We start from the raw sequence: 26,113 nt of genomic DNA, 5'->3' as shown, positions 1-26,113 counted from the left end.
ATATTGTTTATAGAACGTTTAAAAAATAATGTCGACTTTGCATTTTTTGTAACTGCTTTCAAATAATCCCCATTGTCCGGCTATTAATCCTACATGGCGTATTCTGTTTTGGAAGATAACTAATTGACGTCATTTACACGTCAAGACTGTTTTGGCCTTGCAATTATTTTTTGATTCCGTGCAAAAGATTCCTACTTATTGCATTTCAATCCGACTGGTAGCGAAATAAACAAACGCGGTATAAGTCTTACTAATCTGAGGCTGAAATATGACTTGTGGTTTGGCAGGTACACTTATAGGAATTTAAATGACGTAAATAAGTTGCATTAATCGTGTAAGACGAAACATAGCTGGCAAAGTTTGACGTGAATCGAATCGTTGGTGGGAATATTAGACCTGATTAATATTATCTAGGTTTACCATCCTCGCTTTTATTTATATATTTAACTCAAGAAGTTTTCCCCCATAGTATGTTTTAACAACCGTCGTTTTACTGCTAAAAAAATCTCTTCGTTGTTTTAATCAAGCTAATATATTGGGTGTTGTTTCACACCTCATGCCAGCTTACAAGTTTCAAAACGTACAGGTGATTGTGTTAGTGTATATGTATGGGTTTTTTTTACTTACATTGTGTTATATACACTGTCGTTTCGATGTTTTGATTTATACAAAAAGTTTCTTAGTTCCATTAAACTTGCTTAAGAAAAACCGGTCCGAATTTTACAAAGGCCGGACTTTCATTTCAATAAAACGTAACCCTTGATGTTCATCATCAAATGAATACCAAGATGCCGAGGTCCAGGCGACCTTGCATGGCTGGTAAAGCCCATTCAAGTTGGCGTGATGGCAACCTTTATACCACCATGCCCCTTTATCACGAAATGCACAATTTGATCCATAAATGTCTTGGTCGTTGTCGTATGCTGAGAAAGGTTGTCCGTTGTGTGTGGCGAGCGAGTTTCCTGAATAAATATAATTTATTTATGCTCGCATGGCGGGGCTGCAAAAGTCGTTACACCACGAGTTTTCTGTTTCATACACCCCGTGCCTGCTTATGAGATACCACCACCACGTACGTAACTTTGTGGGTGTCTAACTTATTTGTGGCGGGGCAACGACAGTCTTTATAACACGTGTGTTCTGTTCGATATACACCCTGTGCCCGCTTACAAGTTGTTACGCGTATGTAACTTATTTATCATCCTCGCATGGCGGGGTAACGACAGTCGTTATAACACGGGTGTTCTGTTTGATACACCTCGTGCCCGCTTACGAGTTACCATGTATGTGATTTTGGGGATATTTGTTTTTATGTATGGCTGACAATTAGGCAACCCGTTAGTGACCACTGGGTCGGAGCAATTAACCGTCTTGTCCAAGGTCACACCCACAAAGCCTTGAGCTCAGAAACTCGAATAGCGTTGTTATTTTATAATACCGCTTAGGGAATGGGGCTATTATGTGATAACTATATCCATTTTACCCCACCAAAAACAGTCTATCTTAAAGGTATCCATCTTACCCCACAGTCTTATAGTTACCTGCTGTTCCGCTGTAGCCATGCACGGATAAGGTAAACGTTGGCGGAGGCCCGACATTAAACGAGCTGGGTATAAAATATAAAATTTAAATCGCTAATTCTATTAGGTTCATACATTCAAAAAAAAATACTAACGCTAAGGCTGAGCTACGGTATAGTTGGGAGTAAAGTGGGACACGTTGGGGTGGGGGAAAGTGAGACACGTTGGGTGGGGGAAAGTGGGACACGCTAGGGTGGAGTAAAGTGGGACACGTTGGGGTGGGAGAAAGTGGGACACGTTGGGATGGGGGTAAAGTGGGACACGTTGGGTGGGGGTAAAGTGGGACAAGTTGGAGTGGGGAGAAGTGGGACACGTTAGTTGGGGGTAAAGTATATCATTCGTTATTTTCGACAACACCTAAACAAAATATTTTAAAACACTCGTTTATCGCTGAAGGGGATCGTATAAACAGGAAGTAAAAAAAAAATGTTTTGTTTGGATACATTTATGGTGGGATGGGGAAAGATGGGACACCTTTTCATTTTATTTTCCCGTTAACAAAAACAGTTTAAACGAATATATAAAATGTTATTTTCACGACCACAATAGACTGTCGGTAATTGTTTAAATTTAAAACACGATCAAAATTTGTGGATACTATATTTAAAACACGATCAAAATTTGTGGATATTATGTACTAAAAGTGACCTATCTCCCCCACCCTACTATATATATGTATGTATCTTATAATATTCCACATACCTGTATTGAGCGTATTTCGTGACGTTTACACAATTCCTCATTTCCACACGAAGTTCGTATTTCTCTTCACCAGATAAGTAGTGTAGGTTATCCAAACCTGAAACATAACATAAGGTGTTTTATACGAAATATCGTTCACTTAAATACGAAGCCGTGGATAGATATAGTAGGGTGGGGAAGACGGGACACCTTTAGCACAAAATATTCAAATACTGTGATCGTGTTTTAAACAATTACCAACGGTCGATGGGAGTTGTGAGAACACGGTTTTATAATTTTTGGAATGTTGTTTGTTTACTACCAAATGGGACGGGAAAATAGAATGAAAAATGTCCCATCTTCCCCCACTCTAATATACAGTGGTTATCGTGTGTGGTTGTAGTCCTAAGGGTTCGGTTTCGAGGCTCGATGCTGCTACCATTGTAGATGTTTGTCTCTTTGCTTGAAAAATCACCCATGAATACATACATGGTATCTTGTAAGCAGGCACGAAGTGTATAGAAAAGAACGCCCGTGTTATAACGACTGTCATATTGCTCCGCCATGGGAGGAAATAAGTCACATTCATTCTTTTTATTATTTATTTTCCTCACCCATCCAAAACTCCTGGTCTGGTTCGCCAAACCCAGTTCTATATTCCTCCCAGTTTCGATAGAAGTTAACTGATCCATCTTTACGACGTTGAAACACCTGTATGATGGCTTGTATCATTTATTGTTTCATCTAGTCACTTCCATGGCACAACGGTTAGTGCGCCTGTTTCTAAGTAAAATATTGCACCCACAAAGTTATACATATTATAGTAGGATGGGGGAAGATGGAACACCTTTAGCACACAATATTTGAATATCCTGATCGTGTTTTAAACAATTAACAACGGTCTATGGGAGTCGTGGGGATACGGTTTTATAATTCTTTGAATATTCTTTGTTTACTAACAAATGGGACGAGAAAATAGAAAGAAAAGGTGTCCTATCTTCCCCGCCCTTTACTCTACCTATTTATTTTTTGGGTAAAACCTCTGCTCTATGATATGCGCACATAATATCACACAAGAAAACGTTGCACATAATTACAAACCGTCCAGCCACCACCGTCAGTGTCCATATCGCAATAAACTGTCAATTTTCTCTGATTCGATGAATAAACTTTGTATATTCCACTTTCTCGGTTTCCATGATCGTATATTTGCTTACAGTTGCGAATATCTGTATAAACAGGTGTGTGGTAACAACAGAAAGGAAGTTTCTTATTTCATATTTTTTGCGACTATGCTGAGAAATAGCGGCTTTTCCCCACGCTGCTACCATTGTGGTCGTATGTGCCTTTGCGCAAGTCATTTAACGGTAATTGATTTAAGCCAGTGGTCACTAATAGGTTGCTCAAATTATCAGCCAGACGTGAAAAATGAAAAACAATCACCCACAAAGTTTCATTCTTTTTAACTGGTAAACGGGCACGAGGTGTATGAAACAGAACACCCGTGTTATAACGACTGTAGTTGCCCGCCATGCGAGGATAAACCATACACAACGACTGTCGTTGCCCCACACCCAACTTAATCAATATATAGTAGGGTGGGGGAAGAGGGGACACCCTTAATACATAATATCCAAATAGCCTGATCGTGATTTAAACAATAACAACGGTCTGTGGAAGTCGTGAGGATACGGTTTTATAATTCATTGAATGTTCTTTATTTACTACCAAATGGAAAGAGAAAACTAAACGAAAAGGGGTCCATCTTTCCCCACCCTACCATAACTTACCCGTATTTTCTTCCAATATCAGCGTTATTGGCATCGACGTCCAACCTGTATCCGCATCTGTTCGCTTTAACTTTACTCTAACGTTGTCTCGCCGTTTGTTTTCCACGGTAGCTGTAAACTCATGCGGTTCTTCAGGGTTGCTGGATATTGCTCTCACCTTTACTTGGTAGCCTTCCAAACTGTCACAGTCCTTGCATTGTATCGAGACCCTCGTTGTCCGATTTCGATTAGACTCGGAACAAATATTGATAATTTCCGCGTACGTGTCTGGTTCCTCTGTATATAATGAATGACCTAATTTAACTTATTTATCTTCGCATGACGGGGCAAGGACAGTCGTTATAACACGGGTGTTCTGTTTCATAGACCTCGTGCCCGCTTACAAGTTACCATGTATGTAACTTATTTATCCTGGCATGACGGGGCAAGGACAGTCGTTATAACACGGGTGTTCTGTTTCATAGACCTCGTGCCCGCTTACAAGTTACCATGTATGTAACTTATTTATCCTGGCATGACGGGGCAAGGACAGTCGTTATAACACGGGTGTTCTGTTTCATAGACCTCGTGCCCGCTTACAAGTTACCATGTATGTAACTTATTTATCCTGGCATGACGGGGCAAGGACAGTCGTTATAACACGGGTGTTCTGTTTCATAGACCTCGTGCCCGCTTACAAGTTACCATGTATGTAACTTATTTATCCTGGCATGACGGGGCAAGGACAGTCGTTATAACACAGGTGTTCTGTTTCATGCACCTCGACCTTGTGCCCGCTTACGAGTTACCATGTATGTAACTTTGTGGGTGTAATAGTAGCCTACTGAATATAATAGAAAGCGTATAAAAGGTACTTACCTTGGATTTTTAGAACACATAAAACTATAACGAGAGGTATAGAAGTAGCAACAGCAAACATGGTAGCAGTACAGGTTCAATTAGCTCCGCTTACGTTATTAGCAAACTGTTGACCAAACACTTTTTAGCACATGTGTGTAAGTATACATACATTATATTACGTAGCCTCACACACCTATATTCGGCAAGATATTTCTGGGTATACGCTGATTACTGCTAATTAAAGGGATATGTGTTAAAGTAAAACATTGATTTTACAGTTTACATTTACAGTTTGGTATAATTGGGTGGGGGGAGATGGGACACCTTTTTCTTATATTTTCTCGTCTCATTTGGTAGTAAACAAAGAACATTCAAAGAAATATAAAACCTTATTCTCACGACTCCCATATAGACCGTTGTCAAATGTATAAATACGATCAGAATATCTGAATATTACGTACTAAAGGTTTCCTATCTTCCCCTACAGAACTATATATGTAAATGTAAAAAATATCGTTTTTTACAGTTTACGTTTACAGTTTGATATTGTTTTATACGATACCAATATATAGTAGGGTGGGGGAAGACGGGACACCTTTAGCACAGAATATCCAAATATTATGACCGTATTTTAAACAGTTAACAAGGGTCTATGGGAGTCGTTAGGATACGGTTTTTGAATTCTTTAAATGTTATTTGTTTACTACCAATTGGGACGAGAAAATAGAATAAAAAGGTGTCCCATCTTCCTCCACCCTACTATATGTCTACTCTAATAATACTATAGGCGATGTATATAAGCTTTTGTGTTACGCAAATCACACATCAGTATTTAAATGAAAATAGAGCGTTCAATCATTGCTTTTCTATTTATATTTACACCCTTTAAATCGAAGATTGACACCTGCTTGACAGTGTAGCAAGAAAATGAGTCTAGTGCCCGGAAACGCGTCACGAGTGGTATAAGTTACGTATAAGTGCAACTAAACGATCTAACTTTAAAAATTCATTATTAGTTACGAATTGGGGCACATTGACACAATGGTAGCAGCGTTGAGTTTCGAATCCATGCACTCTAGGTCAAGATGCGAGCGGTCCACACTTTATAACAGCCAACGTAGTCGGACCATTCTACTATATACAAACACCACAGCGATCAACCGGTGGCAACAACATTCAAAACTCAAGTCTCCTATTATGGGTGTTTGTTCTTGCGCAGGGAAGTGGACAAAAATTTCTTCAAACTAGTAATCACTAATGGCTTGTCGAAGCTCGAGAAGATTGCTGTATCTTTTCGTATATTTAATTACCCCAACAAAGTTTCATGGCATACTTTGAAACTCGTATGTGCGATCGGGGTGTTTCCAAGTCGGTATATACACCCGGTTCCATGTCTTCTATTGCTTCAAACCAGTCTAATGGGTTTTCCAAATTAGCAGCCGTACACACAAATACGAATCATTACCCCAACAGATTCTAACTTGTATGAGCGGTTGTAATAGTAAGGTGGGGAAGATAGGACACTTTATCATTCTATTTTCCGTCGCCATTTGGTAGTAAACAAAAAATTACAAAACCGTATCCCTACGACTCCCATAGACCGTTGTTAATTGTTTAAAACGCAGGATATTTGGATATTATGTGCTAAATATGTCTCATCTTCCCCCACCCTACTATATACTAATGAAAGTTCTATACACCTCGTGTTTGTTAAAGAAAACTACCGCATACATTGCGGAAATATAAAAGGGGAAAAATAAGTTATATTACCATAAAGTTACTCACTGGTACTCAATTGCTTTGACTATTAGCTGTGCCCATACCTAAACAGTTTCATGGGAAATTTACACCACTTTCCGCTGGTACGTTATTTAATTATACGTTTTTCTTTTTTTTCACCTTTTTATTAATTTCATTTCGTGATTTATTTTCTTTTGTACATTTACATAGAAACCGCTAATTTATTAATAAAACATCTATGCTCAATTTTAGGGGAAGTCCCGAAAAGTGTGGATTTTATTTTCGGCACAATTTATTGCAACAACTTGTTTAAGAGTTAATATTTTTCTAACTGTTTCGTTTGTTGCATTAAAATGACCGTCGATGGCAGCAGTGACTCTATTATACTAGCTACGGGAAGCTATGATCATACCATACGGTTCTGGCAAGCTCATAGCGGGGTTTGTTTACGAACAGTTCAACACCCAGATTCGGTAAGGATTGACCCATTGCTGTAAAACTGTATATACATTTGGCACTAGTGAAGATTCTTCCGTACATAGCAGATGGAAAGTGTTAGTGGTTGGTGGTTAGAGGGTTAGGTGTTGATGGTTAGGGGGTTAGTGGTTATAGGGGTTAGTAGTTAGTGGTTATAGGGGTTAGTGGTTATAGGGGTTAGTAGTTAGTGGTTATAGGGGTTAGTGGTTATATGGGTTAGGAGTTAGTGGTTATAGGAGTTAGTTGTTAGGGGTTAGTGGTTAGCAAATAAGGCGGGGGAGGGGGGAAGATTCTTCACTAGCACCATACATTTTATGTTAGTGCCAAAGCACAATGGTTAGCGTACCATTTTTAGCGTGGAGTATATACTATTGACCCCTGTGGGTTGCTCTTGCCCAAATTGTTACTCATACAAAAAAATCACCCACAAAGTTACATACGTGGTATAACTCATAAGCAGGCACGAGGTGTATGAAACAGAACATCCGTGTTAAAACAACTGTCGTTGCCCCGCCATGCGAGGATAAATAAGTAACATCTGTGTGTAGCGCTGAATTAGCACTTGTTGTGTTGTTGTACCTTTCCATTTCTTATATCTTATGCATTTCTAACATTACAATATTATGCACAGCAAGTAAACGCAATGAAGATTACACCAGATCGGGGATTGCTTGCAGCTGCAGGGTATCAACATGTCAGGTAAATAAGACACAAATCAAACCTTTGTATAGTTGTATCATTACTATTTAGTATTTATCATCATGTATCATATGTATTATTGCTTTACATTAATTAATGAATAAAGATGATGTAATTTTAGTACCAGGCATAATGTGAATAATCTTTCGGCGGCTTATCATCGTGTTTCAACTTGGGTATCAGATTGATGGCCCCATGTCAGAGTACAGCGTGGGACACCATTGGACTTGAGATTTAGGCCACAGTTATGGTCATACAGCGGCACACAGTTGACCCATTAACCCAACACCCAGGCTGCTACAACACTCCACATTGTGTGCCACGCAATAGCACCTAAGCCACATAGAAATGAAGCAGAAACTTAACCCCCAAAGCCCACCCCAGTATTATTCGATTCTATGTGGGTGAGGGCTTTGTTAGAGACCTGGAATTTAGGCCAGTGTTGGTCCATTTACCAAACATACAATAGAAGCATTGCCTCATCTCACTTAAACCCCTATGTTCTAGAATGTACGACGTAAAGTCAATGAATCCGAACCCGATCAGATGTTACGATGGTTTGGGGAAGAACGTGACGTCAGTTGGATTCCAACAAGACGGAAAGTGGATGTTTACCGGGGGGGAAGACTGCATGGCCAGGATATGGGACATGAGGTAACGGGCAGGATAATTCTGGTTTTGTAGTAAAATGTTGAGTGATATGGTTAAAGAGCGGTTACATTTGTAGTTGCAGTTTCACCTTTGCAATACACTTTGGCTCTGTTTGTTTGTATAGACAGTTAGATACCTAATAGCAGAAGAAAAACTATTTTTATTTTTTGTTGCGATTCGGTAAGACTTCATCAGGTTTTGGGCATTTTAAGCAAGCATGAACAAGCATGATTATTGGAAAATTAAGTTAGGCTTTCAAAACTTATTAAAAATTATGATTTTTTTACCTGAGAGCTTGTTGTTAGAGTGCTTACTCATGTTACACTTTATACTTACATAACATACCATCTTATAGAGCTCGAAGCATCCAATGCAACCGAATGTTCCAAGTTAACGCACCCATTACCTCAGCGTGCTTACATCCTAACCAGGGTGAACTGATTGTGGCCGACCAAAGTGGTTGTATCAATATATGGGATCTAAAGTCGGATAAAACAGAACGTCTGGTATGTAATTTACTATTTGTGTAGGATAATGAAGTAAGTTTAAAGAATGTATTTTACATTCTTTTTATAAATGGGTAATCCAGGGGTTGCTGCAACCTTTGCAAAATTCTCAGGCTCGCATACCCTGCACTATATAACTGTGACTTAACATTGGCTTCCCATTTAGTTTAATGTATAAACTTTTTCCATTAACACATTTCTAGTTTTTATTTAATATTTATTGAAAATTATTGCTTTATTTGACCTTTTTACTGAAGCTGAAGCTGTTTTAAAAACTGTTGTTTTGTTGCCAATTCCCTTTTATTTTTTTATGTTTCTATGTTTTTAAAAAATCTAATCTTCAACGTACTGCTGCAAGTTTAAACATTGTAGTGAGTAAATGAATGAATGAATGTAATTTACTTTATCCTCGCATGGCCGGAAAACGACAGTCGTTATCACACGGGTTTAACACCTCGTGCCAGCTTACGAGTTGCCATGTATGTTACTTTGTGGGTGGCTATTTTTTTTGAATTTTTTTTCATTTTTTTATGTATGGCTGATAACTTGGACAACCCATTAGTGGCCACTGGGTTGTAGCAATTGTCGTTAAGTGTCTTGTCCAAGGACACATACGCCCACAATGGTAGCAGCGTCGAGCCTTGAACCCATTACCTCTGGGTTACAGGCAGGCGCGCTTAGGGATGCACATTACAGAATAATTAGGTATTCTAGGATATCCTAGAATACTTTATTTCGAATCTAGAATTCCGAATCTAGAATTTCGAATCTTTTTATATTTATAGGAAAAAGAAATTTTACCCACAAAAGTCAGTTTATTGACCCTTTCATAGCAGCCTTGTTGGGTCATGAGCTGTAAAATGATCAAAAATTGTACTATTGGGTAGTTTTTGCGTCATGAAACGTATATCAGGCTATGAAAAGACGTTACGAAACGTTTACTCTCGAAAGTCCCACAAACACAAAAATATTTTGTTTCAAAATTAATAAGTTTCAAAAATTGTTACTATAGTATATGAGATGACGTGTAATGACGTCATTAAACAGAATACTGAATCCCGTAATTAGATTCGAATACAAAAGGATTCGAATCTCATGGATTCGAAATTCTGTAATGTGCATCCCTAGGCGCGCTAACCACTATGCCACGGCGCAGGACAATAAAATAAGTGTGTGTTTCGCTAACTTTAGCTGATAGAGTCTATGATTGATTGAGTGAAATATTCATATATGAGTTTAGCAATTCACAGCCACATTTTTGCTTCGCCGTTTTTCTCAGGTAGTTTTAATGCTATTTTCTAGATTCCTGAACCCGACGTTGCGATCAACTGCATTGACATCGATGCAGATGCAAGCTACTTGGCTGCTGTCAATACTGAAGGTATAAACTAGTTTACCTTCTGTCCACTTTATTTTATGATGTATTTAATCTAATTGAATGAAACTTGTTTATCTTCACATGGCGGCAATGACAGTTGTTATAACCCAGGTGTTCTGTTTCATACACCGCGTGCCCGCTTACTAGTTACCACGTATGTAACTTTGTGGGTAATTATTTTTATGTATGGCTATGACTGACAATTTAGAAAACCTGTTAGTAACCACCTAATTGGAGCAAGTCTCTTTCCTATAGACATATACACCAACCACCAACTAATGTGCAAAGTTTGGCACTTATACCAACGGTGTATTTATTTAAACTTTAAATTCCAGGTTCATGTTTTGTATGGAGTGTTTCTCAACGCAAGTCATTGGAAGGCGTGATACAAGTGAACCCACGCGCTAAACTAAAAGCTCATTCACGATACGCCTTGAAGTGCAAGTTTAGTCCAGACTCCGTGTAAGTTGGTGTTAATTTATACTTTATTTAATTTGTAACAACAGCAGTGTAACTAGTCTTGAGTTCGAGGCTCGAACTGTTATCATTGTGGGTGATAACCATAGGTGTCGCTTTTTTTTATTTAAAAAAATCTGGGGTAACATTTTTTTATTCTGTATGGCTGAGGTTTTTAAGGACTTGGGATTTGGGCCAGATTTGGCTCATTACCCCAACATGGTGGCATTGTTAAAATGCAGTTACTCACATAGTTGTCAAACATACTGAACCTCATTGATTAATGTGGTGAATGCAATATACTTTGGCTCTGTTTGTTTGTATAGACACCTAACAGCAGGGTAAAATCTGGGGTGACATTGTTGAAATACAGTTACACTCATAGTTGTCAAACACAGGGAACCTCATTGATTAATGTGGTGAATGCAATATACTTTGGCTCTGCTTGTTTGTATAGACACCTAACAGCAGGGTAAAATTGTTAAAATGCAGTTACTCACATAGTTGTCAAACATAGGGAACCTCATTGATTAATGTGGTGAATGCAATATACTTTGGCTCTGCTTGTTTGTATAGACACCTAACAGCAGGGTAAAATCTGTACTTTTGCTTGTTTTACCAGTAGGCAAATAGTGACGTTGGGTGTAAAATTCAGATTCTAACACAATGCCACTCATGGTTTAAAAGGTGACCACCACATTCACTCATAAGTTTAATATATTGCTGCTATAAAGATGACTGTAACTAATCTTCAGGTTGTATTATAAACAATATTTGATATTTATAATGATTAGAAAAATGTTTTAACTTCAAATGCTAGAGTTTATATTTTGCTTTGTATTTTACTGCGACCAGATATATCTGTATTTTTTATTAGTTTAGTTTTCATAAACATAACATGCAAGCAAGTGCGGCCATAAAGTTGATAGTTTGACATTTCAGTTGGTAATATGCATTAGCTTTGCAATTAAGTTGTTTCAAATAACTGAAAAGTTTAAAATGAAACCACTTAATAAAAAAGGGGGATAAAACATGTTTAATTAAATAAGTTTTGTTTTTCTTAAAAAGTTTTAAACACGGCTGGTAATTCATATGTGGTCCTTCTGCAGTTTTTGCTTGGTTTGTCAAATACACACTAATATTTTTCTCTTAGAATTCAATCAAAGTTGATTAGTTACTTCATTTACTTTAATAATATTTTGGCGGCCAGCCATTTGAAAATGCAAGAGCAATTATAATCAGCTTCTGCTTGATTATTAAAAAGAGAAATGCGAAAAAAGCGCACAGTGGGTGGCGGGTAGTACTCGATATAAACGCTTCATAGGAATATATTCGCAATACAAGATTATCGGAAAACAAAACAAAAAACAAATAAACTGTTTAATATTAATAAAATATGCAGTAAAATTCCTGGATCAGTGTATCATTGTATTTGGTTGCTTCATGTTATGATGGAGTTCTGGTTTATCCTTGTATTTATAATCACAGTGTGCGGCATTGATGGTCATGTTGTCATCTGGTTGAAATATTCTGTTGTGTTGATGCAATTCGGAACTTTATCAGTGCGTAGGCACGAGTTTTTAAGTTTTGCCGAGCGGGGCAAATCCTATCAATGTTTTCGGCCGTGTTTCTGTTTAAACTGCGTTGCGAGCCATGTTAGCCCGTCGTAAAGTCCTTGTCCTGACACAGCACAGCTCATTTGCATATGCCACTTCCTATCAACCAGAGATGAGAGATTTAACTTCTCGCGAACTTCATCCATTCGCATTGCATTAGGAAGATCCTGGAATAAGGTTTTCATTGATTAAAACATACATACATAGTTTTTTATTTATCTCTTCGAATACGGTAACCAAAATCAGATTAATTAAAACAAGAAGTAAACGGAACGAAATAAAAACAGAACAAAAATATTTAAATGTGCTAGGGAAAAACTGCTTAAGTAAAAGATTCAATTAAAAGCGTGGGCACAAGGTTTATGGAACAAAAGCGCGGGGTAATTATAATGACTGTCGTTGCCCCGCCACAAGAAGTAACTTTAACTCATTCATTCAAGATTCCAAAAATCACTAACAAAACCATAATCATCAAAGCTTAGTTTTATTCCATCACAACTTGAACTCACTTGTTTGTTCCCGAACACGAGTAGTTTACAATCCTTCAGATCTTCCTCAGCCAACAAACTGTGAAGTTCCTCTCTCGCCTCCTCGATTCTCTCCCTGTCATTGCTGTCCACCACGTATATCAAACCTGGGGAATATTTAGTTAAATTTAAAAAAAAACATTTAAAAAAAGTTTTATTTAAAAAACTACACAAATTGGCAACATATATTGAACCGGCACGACATATTTATTTAAAATTGGTCTAACACAGTGGTCACTAATAGTTGCATACAATTGCACATAATTTGTAAGCGGGCACGAGGTGTATGAAACAGAATTCCCATGTTATAACGACTGTCGTTGCCCCACCATGCGAGGATAAATGAGTTACATTCATTCATGTCTTTCAAGGCCACCCCAAAATAAGAATAAAATATAGTAGGTTGGGGTAAGATGGTTCACACATGTTGTGTTCATTTGTTACCTTGTACATTATAGAAGTAATGTCTCCACAGTGGTCGTATCTTATCCTGTCCACCAATATCCCACACAGAGAAACTCAGGTTCTTGTATTCCACGGTCTCAACATTAAAACCTGTAAAAAATATATATTTTTTAAAAAAATCTTAAAATAAAAAAAAAATAAAATAAAATAATAAAATGGAAAAGTTATTAAAACCTCTAAAAAACATATTTTTTATAAAAATCTTAAAATAAATTTATAAAAAGGAAAAAATTAATAAAACCTGCAAAACGTATGATTATTGCGGAAATCTTTAAAAGGGGGAAAAAATCAAACTAGATACCACTGCACTGTAAAATATGTTTTCCGATATTCTACTATATTGCTACCAGGCATAATATATTATGTAAGTAGCTATTCTGGTAAACAACATAAATTTATACCAATATTGTTTCGACATATGGCAGTTGAAACGACAGTATAATAAAATTTACATTTTACAAGAAGTGATATTTACTATGTAGGTATTTACTACATTATGCCAGGAGACAACTATATCATAATATCATACAAAATATTTGAAAGATTTGTTTTTACATTTTTTTTCTTTGATTTTAGTTTGTCTGGTTTTGGTATTAGGCTTTATACAAGCCTAAGCTTTGTGTTGAAACAGATTATCCAGAGTTTCAGTTCAACTTTTAAATTGTTGTTGAAGGCTAATCAATTAAGCGAATACTTTTTACTTGTGCATTCACCCATGTAATGTCAAGTTTAAATGATTGCCCTCGTAACAACTTAAACCAAACCCCTTGTGCTGCTACATTTACTTTAAATGTCAAACTCACTTCGAATAAGGAGTGCCAGACTCTAACTTGGTTCTAAAGCCAATCTTTGATAAATATTACATTAGATTTTCTTATAAAGATTTTTAATTTGTTTTTACATGGCACAACACACATGGTCCAATAAAATAACGTGTGGCATTAACAGTCATTCTCATTCTAAATATTATTGATACCTACCTATAAATGAATGTAACTTATTTATCCCCGTATGGCGGGGCAATGACGTTATAACACAGGTGTTATGTTTCATACACCTCGTGCTCGCTTACGAGTTACCACGTATGTAACTTATTTATCCTCGCATGGCGGGCAACGACAGTCGTTAATAACACGCGTGTTCTGTTTCATACACCTCGTGTTTGCTTACAAGTTACCAAGTATGTAACTTATTTATCCTCGCATGGCGGGCAACGACAGTCATTATAACATTATACAGTCGTTTTAATTATAACATACATACTACATAACGATTCCAGGTTATTTTAATATTCCACTCACTTAAGGTAAAACGGAAGTTATTTCATTTATGATGTTGATATTGTAGTTCTAGTTAAACAAGCAGAACCAGTGTATTTACAACGTGTGCAAACATCTTGTAGTTAAACATTAACCAATGTTCAAATTACACATGATTTCCCCACATGATGTAATATTGTGGAAAGTTCCTTTACTCATATAATGCCCACTATGGTAGTTTTCCACTTAAATTAGTGTAAAATTATAATTAAAAGAGACCCCTAAAAAGCACATCTAAAAACTCAAGTAATTGTAACACAGTATCGCACTTGATAAACAAGCTTTAAATACATTCAGTTTTCTAGATTAATCATAAATAAAATTATACTAAAATAAAACCTAGGATTTAATTAGTCTTTTTTTTTCCACTGAAGTGAATGAACAATTCTAATCCTAGTTTAACGACTGTCATTTTTAGCTTACTTCTCCCTCTCCGTTGTTTAAATTAATCTGAACTTTACTATTCTATTCGACAATCGAAGTAAAGTTTTTATTACATTACTAATGGAGACCTATTTGGTTATTATTGCCCCCCATGTTTGTGGCAGTTTACTACAACAGTACAACTTTAAACTACCACTTCATGAACACCAAACCCACCTATAGTTGGTATGGTCCGAACAACTTTCCCCATCTTCAGGTTGTAAAGTATCGTTGTCTTCCCCGCACAATCCAGCCCTACCATTAGTATGCGAACCTCTTTATTGCTGAACAACTTCTTCAGTATCCCCCCTTTACTATCAACGCTTGATTGGTTGCCCATGGCGCGCCCACTTTTCTACAAAAATAATGTTAATATCGTTAAGCATTTTCTAAACATCACGAATTTCAACATTGTAGAAAAAGTGACATTCTTTTTACAGTTCAATTAATTTTATTCAATATTTATAATTAGAGCTTACCTGTGGTACTACTACAGTATTCCAAACGGGTACAAACAGTTAACTTCTTCAACGGCGGAAATGTCTATATACTAGCCTTGTCGATGCCACAGTATTCCAAATGTTCTTTTGAAAAGAGATCTCTAGTCTTCCTATAACCTTAACAGCAAATATATTTGTATTGCTCTCACAACAAAGCAGATGCCAGTATTCCAATGTTAATCTCTGCACAAATGTTGTATAACTTGTTCCTCTACAGCAAGTTGATGTATTAAGGAAACTGCCACGGTATTCCAAATGTTCCTTACACACAGACGTTTAGTTTTCGTATAAATTGTCTTTAATGTTGTCATACAACTCGATGACGCTTCGTAGACGTTGTTGTTTTATCCCGCCTCTCAGAGTGAAACCTCCACGCTTACTGGTTGTTCAATACACTTAGTTTCACCCCTACTCAGTGTTAAATACAATGCTTATACTTCCTGCACGCAAGTTATAACGCATTAAGATGACTAGATTACTTTGAACACCTTTTATGGATGCATACTACGTCACTGATGACGTACGGTAGCAACTACTGTAATACTTCAATACATATTTTATTCTTACTCCAGAACTTACCAGACAAAACACGCCAGATCTAAATATAGTTTTTCTATCGTGTTTCGTTATGTTGTTTTAAAATCATAAAATAACTTTTACTTATTAATCACGTAATATATAATCTGCGTAACCACACGGAAGCTACCCTGCTATAAATGACGTATGCCACGCTTTTGTCCAACACTTTTACTAAAGTGGTTTTATATATAACTTGTTTTTAACGACTGTTATTTTGCTGCTAATCCTTTACTTTGTTGTTTTAATAAATCTAACCTACTTTCTTGTATTCAAAGAGATAATTAAAATATATGTTATAAAAATACTACGCAACTCTTTGTAGAAAACTGCTGCAAGCCCTTAAAGGCACTTATCGTTCATTGTGCGCTTTTAATATAAAGTAGACTCCATCGCCCCGCAGTTAAACTTAGTGAACATTTCATAGACAATCATATCAAACCTGTGAGTCAATTGACCGCATAGTGCCTGAAAACTGACCTTTGTAGAAACTACCAGCTTTGGTAGACGGTCCGCACGCCCTACTTGGGCCCCCATAGAATAACAGTCGTAACTTGATGAATGCGTTTACTAACATAACGAAATATTTGATTTATCTCTTCGGATATAGTAACGAAGGTGAGGTTAGTTAATACAACGAAGAGAACGGAATTAGCAGCAAATGCCAGTCATAAAACACGCTGCTGATAAATTATAGTTTTACTAAACCTGCAATACAACTAATTCTGTCATATTAAACCAAATCACCTTAAAACGCGATATGAACGTAATCGTTAAACAATCGTCTACTCAACTCACGAAGCTGTTGGACAATGAATGAATCTATCGCGTCTGTGACGTCACACAGCTTGTTTGTTGCTTTAACCCAAAGCGCGAACTTTAGAGCCAGCTGCCCGGGTAGTTACTACAGAAGTGCAGGATAGTATTCGATGAACGAAATAGAAAAACGTTACTAAAATACAGACACGTCCAAACAAATCATGGCTAAACTCACAGTAACTTTGATAAATTCCTTAAGTATGAACGTATGAATTGCTCATAAAGTTGGACAATACCCCGTGACAAAATAACAATCAGGACCGGGTGCTACGAAAAACGTAACTGACAAAAAATAAGCCCAACTTATTATATTCTGTTAGAAATTTCGCCTTAAATTGCATCGCCGGTTTACAAAAATAGCACCAAAATTGTTTACGAAACTCTTAACTACTGAAACTGTTACTGGTGGTGGACGTATCGGTATTAATAAAACGTTTTTTTTAAACGATCACTTGCCCAAGTCCTATATACCAAATAGAACAGTATTTAACATTTTAGCCAACACGAAATGCTAACTACCAAAAACGTTACTGAGTTTAGGCATATCGGTATTGACAATTCGTTTTTAAAACAACCTCCTGGCCGTTCGCGGCCGAGGTTTCTCGGAAATTGCTTCGTCAGTGTCTCTGCAAATCTGCAACAAATCGCCCGGAGACAACAACAAACCCGGGTGTGGCTGGTTGATCGCGATCGTGAAATAAGCGCTTGACCGACACGCAAAGTACATGGCAACGTTCAGCCTCGCAAGTGTATTGAACCATGCTACTATGGCGATACGGTTCTCGTTTAAGCCAACGATTACCTCTCGCCTCGAAACCGTGCCCATGGGCCCGAGTTAAACGGACCGTAGCCAGAAATCTATATGCGAACCACCACATCAAACACTGAGTTAATTGGCGCTGCATATTTACTTTAACGAAGCAATTTACGACGTATTTTATGAACAAGTATTCAACATTGGGTTCAACAGCCACGCTTTTTAACTTACGCTCTTTCCCACACCTCTGATCCATAGCATGTTTTAACGACTGTCGTTTTGCTGCTAACTGCGCTCTCTTCGTTGTTTTAATTAATATGATCTTCGCTACCGCTTTCAAAAAAACTCTCTTCGTTTCAATTAATTTAACCTGCCATCACTTTCGAAGAGATAAATAACAAGTTATGTTATGTAACTTTAAACACGTATCTTCAAAGTGTCTACTGGTGTATATCTTGCTATGGAGAATGTTAAATATTGACTTGGGGCTCGCAATTCCTTTTCATACCTATTATATATACTTACAATAGAATGAACGTCGCCAAATGTATGGTTATCATCTAACGATTCTAACCCCTGGCTGTGTTGAATTCCATGAATCTGGTTCTGATCTATAATGCTCATAAAGTTGGATGATTCTCGTAACGAAATACCAGTCAAGATCAAGCGCTGCGAATTGTAACAAACAAAATCAATTCCTAATTATTAATAAGTATCGATAACGCTTAATCGGCTAGCTATCTATTTGTCAATGTTGACATATATACATATAACAATCTACCTACACAACGGGTATACCTTCAATACAAGCCATACCTACACAAGCTATACATACGGCATATCTACACATATATATACACTGTACACCTACCGACACAACTATATAGAAGTCAATAATCGCAGACGAACGTGCAGGATCGTCACGCGTCTTCGTCTGCCAAACTTACTTCTAAAAATAACTTCAAATATTCCTTTCTTTACCTTGTTCTCGTGTATGGGACAATCATGTACTCGTGTTCGAATATACCGCTTAAGCTATAACCTTACATATAAACAATAGAATACAAAGTCGATTACTTCGATACCCAAGGATCTAGGTAACCTAATACAGTGCGGACGAATGAAAACATCACGTTTACGTTTAGGTTAAACACGCTAATTATCTAGCCTTGCAAGTAAACATGTTAGGGAAATTTGACAACTTTTCGAAATTTAACGGTAACATTGTCTTGCCACCTTTGACTTGCAGCTGGTTGGGGTAAGATGGCTAAATATAGGGGTAAAATGGGACAGGTTTTTATTCTCTTTTATCGTTACATTTAATAGTAAACAAAGAATATTTACATTATTTTGTAGTCATATCCTCACGACTTTAAAAAAGATGTTATTTGTAAAAGGGAAATACGGGATATTTTGTATTTACGTATCCGACCTTACCCCTCAGTATTCTACCTTTTAAGGTATAAGCGCTTAACGACGCTAAATAATCCCAATGTAACCTGTCTGCCATAACTAGACTTTAAAGGGCGGTTTTCGAATATCCACTCAAGATTAAAATTTGAAAGCGACCACAAAATACACGAGTCTGACATTTGAGGCGAATTTCTCTTAAATCCCGATTTGCTGGATTCGCCACAATTCTGACACCAAAGCAACACGTACTCGGCTCAATCCAGCAGTTAAACTGCTACCACATCACGACTGTGGTAACCATCGTGAGTGTATAAGCCACCTATCACCACCGTGCGCATAAGAATCAACACGTTTCATTTGTTGGATGAAGCGTTTTGAATGTACTTATCCTCGCATGGTGGGGAAACTACAGTCGTTATAACACGGGTGTTCTGTTTCATACACCTCATGCCCGCTTACACTTACAAGTTACCACGTATGTAACTTTTTTCGAATGACAGGGCAACAACATTCGTTATATACGATAGGTTCCATGCACCTTGTGTCCGCTTACGAGTTACCACGTATGTAACTTTGTAGATGTTTGTTTTCCTGTATGGTTGACAATTTGAACAACCCATAAAAAACACTGTGTTAGAGCAATTGTAGTGAGGCTTCGAACTCCATCTAACAACTCACGAGTTCAACATACATGATATTGAACACTAAACAAACTCAGCCTTTATGTCAAGCCGAGACAGACGCCAGACTTGCGGGCGAAATTGTCGAACTTAGTAAAATGTAAAAGTCATGTCGACTTAACCACCAGCACCAAACTAAGATCGATCAATTTCTTTCATATCTCGGTTTAAATTTCTAATTTCCTTCTGGTTTATTCAACGCTGAAGCTCGAATGTGAATTTAAATATACCGTCGCCACTTTAGAGCTTCATATTTCAAGATCGAAACTCCAATAAACAACATATATAACAAAACGAAAAAACGTTTGTGTTTTACAAATTGTGTGTTTTAACCAGTTGTGTTTAAAGAAAAAAAACAGTTGAACCGACGCCGAACGAATCAATAAAACACACTACAAAACATCACTAAACTTCCCTGCCGAAGATTGACGATCACCATTTGACTTACATGCACTATACTCACTTCTCTTGTAATTTCATTCAAAGAGTAACTAAAGTGAAATTTTATAAAAAGGAAAATACAGAAATTCCTTTCTGAGCTGAATCTTCAATTCAAATCGTTTCGTTCAAAATTGAACTCTTTTCGATTTATCTACAGTCTACACTTTTATATTGACTTACACGCACTATACTCATTTTCCACAAACTTGGTTGTCATTTTATTTAAAGGGGAACTAAATTAAATTTTGAACAAAAAAAGCTTTTTGTCACATAAAATAAAGGGAAGTTGTCAAATTTTATAATTTCATTTATAAAAGTCAATTTATTGGTCCAGTACTACAGTCCTTAATAGCCTTAGAGCTAAATATACAATTCAAATCGTTCCGTTTAAAACGTTAACGATTCCGATTTTTCGTCAATTATATTTGCACCGGTGACGTCATTGGTGGATTTCGATTAAGCTCGCGGTTTTTCTCTATGCTGATACATCAACTTATCTGTGAAAAGCTGTTATAATTTGACTACAGTTCCCTTCCATAAACTGCAGTGAACGACCTACATGTCATCTACACTAAAATCATTTTCTCCATAATAACTGCATTGTTATATAAGCTTGCGTCATAATAGAGTGATCACACTATTGCAAAAGCACATAACATTGCTCTTGAATATATAGTAGGCGTAGTAAACAAAGAACAATCAAGGAATTATAAACCGTATCCTCACGACTCCCATAGACCGTTGTTAATTGTTTAAAATACGATCAGGATATTTAGATATAATATGTGCTAAAGGTGTCCCATCTTCCCCCACCCTACCATATATATATACACGTTATCAGGTTGTCAAAATCAATCTTCGTTCCCCATTTTAAGTTTACTGCGCTATATAAACCACAGAACAAAGCCAACGTTATAATTGCATAAAAACCTTAGTACACCTCTACACTTAAAACACTTCATCACACGCATGCAAACCGCTGTTACTACAAAGTGACCCTAAACGTCCAATACTCGCATGGGAATTGCATCCATTTCACACACAGTTGTTTAGGGCTTTGACCAGGTCTCTTATCGCTTCTTCTACACATTATGACGTATCTATTACGTCACTTACGAACCTGCGCTGACTTTTTACACCAATAATGCCCAAGGCAGAGAAACCCAATTTATGTATTTCAACACTGCGATAACGACTCGTTGCCCCGCCACAAACAAGTTACATTTATTCAAAGCAAACAGTTGCAGACCTTACTAAACATGTTAAGTTATATACGTGGTAACTCGTATGCGGGCAACAAACAGAACACTTCAGTTATAACAACTATCGTTGCCCCGCCGTATGAATAAGTTACATTCATTCTTTCAATCACAGAATATCCATTAACCTTTTCCTTTCATGTTAAACCTTTATTATCCTTGAACAACAACCATCAATCAAGTCTACACAGTCCATCGCTTACTACATAAACCTATACCCTCATGGTTGTACTAACCAAGTCAGTTATGTTGTTTTTTTGTAAACCGCTATTTCTCCCCGCCGAACAAAGGGCGACTTCACAGCAATCGCAGCGTTCTATATTACAAAGCGCGATCGTAACGCCCATTGTTGTCATTGTCTTGAAACGCTTTCCATTGTTTAAAAGCTGTCCAGTGATTAAAGTGAAGGCACTGCCAACCTCACATAATTAAAACGACTTTAAAACCGCAAACTAATTTTCGTTTCACATAAAACAGGGTATCGTTGTCTACAAGCGATAACTTTAACAGCAAAATATTATTTACTTCACCCGTATATAACTCAACGATTTGATTTATATTCTCTATTGGTGAAGTTCATGTTAGAGGGCCTTGGATTTAAGTTAGATTTGGCCCATTACCCCAACACCAACGCTCGCATTAACCAAACAAATGGAACCCTTATCTCTATTTATATGAAACAGTTCTTAACAACGCATGAATGTTCTGATATGACTTGTAATTCTAAAGCGGAATTTAAAAATGTAAACCCAAACGCTAACATTGCCCTTTCTGTTCCTCAAAGTGCGAAGTAAGCATTATTTGGTGTGGATGTAGAAAGTTCTTGTGGTAGAACAAACTTGTTATTACTATCAGCGTATCTTTCGTTCATTCATTCAATCATTCGTACACATGCACACACATATATACACACACGATTTCATTCATTGGTTCTTTTGCAACGTTAAAACCGGCGCAAATTAATTAGTTTTCCCGTTTGACTTCGCTGTGCAGAAAGTTCTTTCACTCCAAAAAAGGATTTGCTTAACTTTCTCCAAACACATTCGCTCTGTTTACTTCAATATCTGCGTTAACACCACTTTAATGATCTTCCAAAACTTGGATTCCTGCTGCTAATCCTGCTTATAAAGTGCAGCAACAAACTACAGCTCAGCAGTAGATAAGTCGCCGCAGATAATCGACTCTTAACTCCGGGCAGCAAATAATGAAATGTCTTGATTTATTGCCGGGAGAAATTGCCTTCTGTTTACTTTTAATTGCGCGTTGGAGCGGCGAGCAGTTGAACGAACGGTCGACAAGTGTCGTGGGGAACTTTACATTACATAACATAAATTATATTTATTCGTTCGAAAACGGTAGCGGGATCAAATTAATTAAAATATCGAAAAAAGGGGAATTACCAACAAAACGAAAGCCGTTAAAAACACAAAAAACTACTTGAGTAAAAGTGTCGAAAATAGCGTTTTGCTGCTAAACCCTTCAATATGACGTATTGGTATGACGTCACACAGAAACTTGGCCGAACCTAATTGAATGACATCATGGATTAACCTTGAATAAGGGAAGCGATAATACGATCACGTGGTGTGGTTGAATGGTGTTTTGGAGGGAACGAAACATAATTTACGTCATATTTGACGTCACGTTTATGGTAAAACAAGTTTGTGTGCAGTGACATGTGTTCTTAACTTACCCAAATATAGAGGCGATGGGCTACCAACGAAATTCTGCGTCAAGTCAGGGCGAAAGTTTGAACGAAAGTAAAGACTTAGTCATTTTGTATAAAACTTTTTTAACTTCTGACATCACTTAATATAGTTATGGTTTTTCAACCGAAACCTTTGAAATGAAAATCTGACCAGAAACCCATGTTTTCTGCGACTAAATATCCTGTCTGAGTTTTTAACTTTTCAAGGAATAAATTTGCTATCTATATTACCTAAGCTTGCACATAACTGCTGCTTGCTGATGCCGTCGATATTTTACGGTCGGTTGCTTTCCGTCGTTCAAATATGCGAAAGTGTTGCACGCATGTGCGCGTGCGTCAAACGCTTACGTGTGTGTGCGTTAACACATGCGCAACGCGTAATACTTGCGCGTCAACAAATCCTAATTGACGGACATTCTTCAACTTTGTGATCGTTTAACGTACAATCAAAGTGATGTAGCATTAAACAAGTCAGATCTAATTCAGATTTATCCGCAGTTTAAGACTAGTTTTGGTGGAAAATTACACGAATTGTAATATCGAACGAAAAAGCTTTTAAACTGTTCGCTGTGTGATGGTCATTCAAAAATTGTGTGAACTAATTTTTAAAGGACAATTTTTTATCTCTTTAATAACGAAGATCGGAAAATGTTACAAAAGTGAAAAAGACATGTAGTAACGGCAAAACCACAGTCGTTAAAACACGCTTATGGTTAAAACAAAAGTACAGAAGTTCTATAAAAGCGTGGCTGATAAACACACAAAACGTTATACTATAAATTAATCCAGATTTTTAATTATAATAGGAGAAACGGCATTTTAAATCGTTCGCTGTATTTCCCCTTCTTTTCACACAGATCCCTATGAAGTTCGTATTTTAAATATTCTGGTCTTCACTTCCTTTTTTCGATAAATATAATTTTGGTTATGTTAAAACTTAAGGTTTGTTCCCACAGACTCCTCGCAACGACATCGGCCGACCAGTCTGTCAAAGTTTGGCAAACCTCTCACTTCCAGCATCTATCCACACTAAAGTTATGCAACACCGACCCTGCGGACCCCCCACACGGTTGGATGTGGGATTGTGAATTCTCAGCTGACTCCCAGTTTATAATAACAGGTGATGTTATGTAACTGTATGGGTGCGGAGGTGACCACTAACCACGCATGTTTGTGGTTCGATTCTACAAGTTAAACGTTCTGAACACGAACGCCATGGCGAACTGCTTAGCCCCTCTGTCTCTAACCCATTTGACGGGTTCGAGGCTCGATGCTGCTACCATTGTTGACGTGTGTGTCTTTGGCCAAGACACTTAATGTCTGTGATACAATTTACCAAGAAGAATCTGCATTTAGTTGTTGTACATTTCTTTACCTTTGCTAGTAAACAAAGAATATTTATAAAATTGTATAACCGTACCCTCGCGACTTTGAAAGCGTTAATTGTAAAAAACACGATGAGGAAATTCATGCGAGGATAAATAAGTTTCATCCATTCATTCATTAAGGTTAAAATCCCTCTCGTAATTTACCATCATAATGTTGCATGTGCTTTCCTGCATATATGTTCTCCCCACCGTAACTGCCCAATCTTACCCAGCATCATCGGACTGTGTTGCTCGACTGTGGAACATAGAAACCGCGGAAGTGAAGAGGGAATATAGTGGCCACTCGAAGGCGGTAGTGAGCTTGGCGTTCAGCGATTCCACGTGAAAGAAATTAATTCTCGAACTCTGTGTCGTCGCCCCTCCGAACTGTTCCGAAACGTTCCGAACCGAGAGTTTCGTATAGAGACAGAAAAGTTAGAATAATGTGAAAATATATGATGTTTTTACTCCAGTCAAAAGTATTGGTAATCATGGCTTCGGTTATAGGGTGGGGTGGGGAAAGATGGGACACCTTTCATTCTATTTTCTCGTCCCGTTTGGTAGTAAACAAAGAACATTCAAAGAATTATAAAACCGTATTCTCACGACTCCCATAGACTGTTGTTAATTGTTTAAACACGATCAAGGTGTTTGGATATTATGTGCTGAAAGTGTCCCATCCTCCCCCACCCCACTTTATATTAAGGAGGTGGTCACGTTGGATGTTGCGTCCTCTTTTATCTTTCCGTTTGATAGAAAAACATTTGTTTACAGAACTATATAACCCTCATGACTTTGGAAGAACGTTGTCAATTGTTAAAACACGATTATGAAATATGGGATATTATGTTCTAACGGTAGCCAACTTACCCTACACAACATCTATGTAATTTTCTTTTTGTTTCCTTGACTGAAATTTGCGCCAAAATAAATCGCCTGCATATGCTTATGTTTATTGAGTGTAAATTTTGTTCACTATACACTTTATCAGTTAATTTATTTAAAAAGCTTGAAACCACTCTCGTAGTTAATCATGATTTCTATTATTATCTAATTTTCTTTGCTTTCTTAATCGTAATGGGGAATCGTATTTGAAACACTGTGTTGTCGTATATTGGTATTTGAATGGGGTAATTTACTTGTGGGCGATTGTAAGTTTGCGTAAACACGCTTCGTTGATTTCGAAACTTGTAATTTATTTCTGTTTGCCAAAATGTGGCATTTCCCAGTATACTAGGGTTGGGGAAGATGGTACAAGAGGTGTTCCATTTTATCTGAAGCTTTATTACCGTTTCCCTACGGCTCTTAAAAGAGCGTTCTTAATCGTTAAAAATGAGAAAGGGAATGTGGAATGTTATGTGTCAGCGGTATACCATCTTACCCCACACTGCTATATACATTGTCAAACCTAAACAAGTAAAACACCATTTTTTTCAAATGCAAAT

The 26,113-nt window shown here is 37.2% G+C and overlaps 3 protein-coding genes across 3 annotated transcripts; 1 reads left to right on the top strand and 2 right to left on the bottom strand.

Annotated features, from left to right (window-relative positions):
- Positions 1 to 415: 415 nt before the first annotated feature.
- Positions 416 to 5,017, bottom strand: LOC149737409 (microfibril-associated glycoprotein 4-like). Its single transcript, XM_089874199.1, has 7 exons — positions 4,910 to 5,017; positions 4,052 to 4,327; positions 3,363 to 3,490; positions 2,876 to 2,972; positions 2,283 to 2,379; positions 1,542 to 1,606; positions 416 to 962 (listed from the first exon to the last, which is right to left on the bottom strand). Exons 1-7 carry the CDS (start codon positions 4,968 to 4,970, stop codon positions 721 to 723), a joined length of 966 nt encoding a protein of 321 aa, XP_089730325.1. The 5' UTR covers positions 4,971 to 5,017; the 3' UTR covers positions 416 to 720.
- A 1,863-nt stretch (positions 5,018 to 6,880) lies between these two features.
- LOC149737407 (target of rapamycin complex subunit lst8-like) lies at positions 6,881 to 25,615 on the top strand. The gene is made up of 8 exons (XM_089874198.1): positions 6,881 to 7,104; positions 7,740 to 7,807; positions 8,315 to 8,461; positions 8,814 to 8,964; positions 10,267 to 10,345; positions 10,678 to 10,804; positions 24,258 to 24,421; positions 24,902 to 25,615. Exons 1-8 carry the CDS (start codon positions 6,985 to 6,987, stop codon positions 25,012 to 25,014), a joined length of 969 nt encoding a protein of 322 aa, XP_089730324.1. The 5' UTR covers positions 6,881 to 6,984; the 3' UTR covers positions 25,015 to 25,615.
- Positions 11,655 to 16,822, bottom strand: LOC149737408 (ADP-ribosylation factor 3-like). The gene is made up of 5 exons (XM_089874211.1): positions 15,628 to 16,822; positions 15,326 to 15,503; positions 13,386 to 13,496; positions 12,924 to 13,048; positions 11,655 to 12,581 (listed from the first exon to the last, which is right to left on the bottom strand). Exons 2-5 carry the CDS (start codon positions 15,486 to 15,488, stop codon positions 12,408 to 12,410), a joined length of 573 nt encoding a protein of 190 aa, XP_089730337.1. The 5' UTR covers positions 15,489 to 15,503; positions 15,628 to 16,822; the 3' UTR covers positions 11,655 to 12,407.
- Positions 25,616 to 26,113: the final 498 nt, after the last annotated feature.

The sequence above is a fragment of the Ciona robusta genome, chromosome 3, assembly GCF_009617815.1.
Source record: "Ciona robusta chromosome 3, ASM961781v2".
Classification (NCBI taxonomy): Eukaryota; Metazoa; Chordata; class Ascidiacea; order Phlebobranchia; family Cionidae; genus Ciona; species Ciona robusta.
Note: the sequence above shows the minus strand (reverse complement) of the source record. Positions and strands in the feature narration are given on the sequence as shown.

Coding starts and splice junctions, on each gene's coding strand:
- LOC149737409 (XM_089874199.1), bottom strand. CDS start 4,970: ATGTTTGCTGTTGCTACTTCTATACCTCTCGTTATAGTTTTATGTGTT. Junction 3,491..4,051: donor GATATTGGAAGAAAATACGG/GTAAGTTATGGT, acceptor CTGTTTATACAG/ATATTCGCAACTGTAAGCAA. Junction 2,973..3,362: donor CTGACGGTGGTGGCTGGACG/GTTTGTAATTAT, acceptor GCCATCATACAG/GTGTTTCAACGTCGTAAAGA.
- LOC149737407 (XM_089874198.1), top strand. CDS start 6,985: ATGACCGTCGATGGCAGCAGTGACTCTATTATACTAGCTACGGGAAGC. Junction 8,462..8,813: donor GCCAGGATATGGGACATGAG/GTAACGGGCAGG, acceptor ACCATCTTATAG/AGCTCGAAGCATCCAATGCA. Junction 24,422..24,901: donor CTCCCAGTTTATAATAACAG/GTGATGTTATGT, acceptor AATCTTACCCAG/CATCATCGGACTGTGTTGCT.
- LOC149737408 (XM_089874211.1), bottom strand. CDS start 15,488: ATGGGCAACCAATCAAGCGTTGATAGTAAAGGGGGGATACTGAAGAAG. Junction 13,497..15,325: donor TCGGACCATACCAACTATAG/GTGGGTTTGGTG, acceptor TATTTTTTACAG/GTTTTAATGTTGAGACCGTG. Junction 13,049..13,385: donor TTACTTCTATAATGTACAAG/GTAACAAATGAA, acceptor AATATTCCCCAG/GTTTGATATACGTGGTGGAC.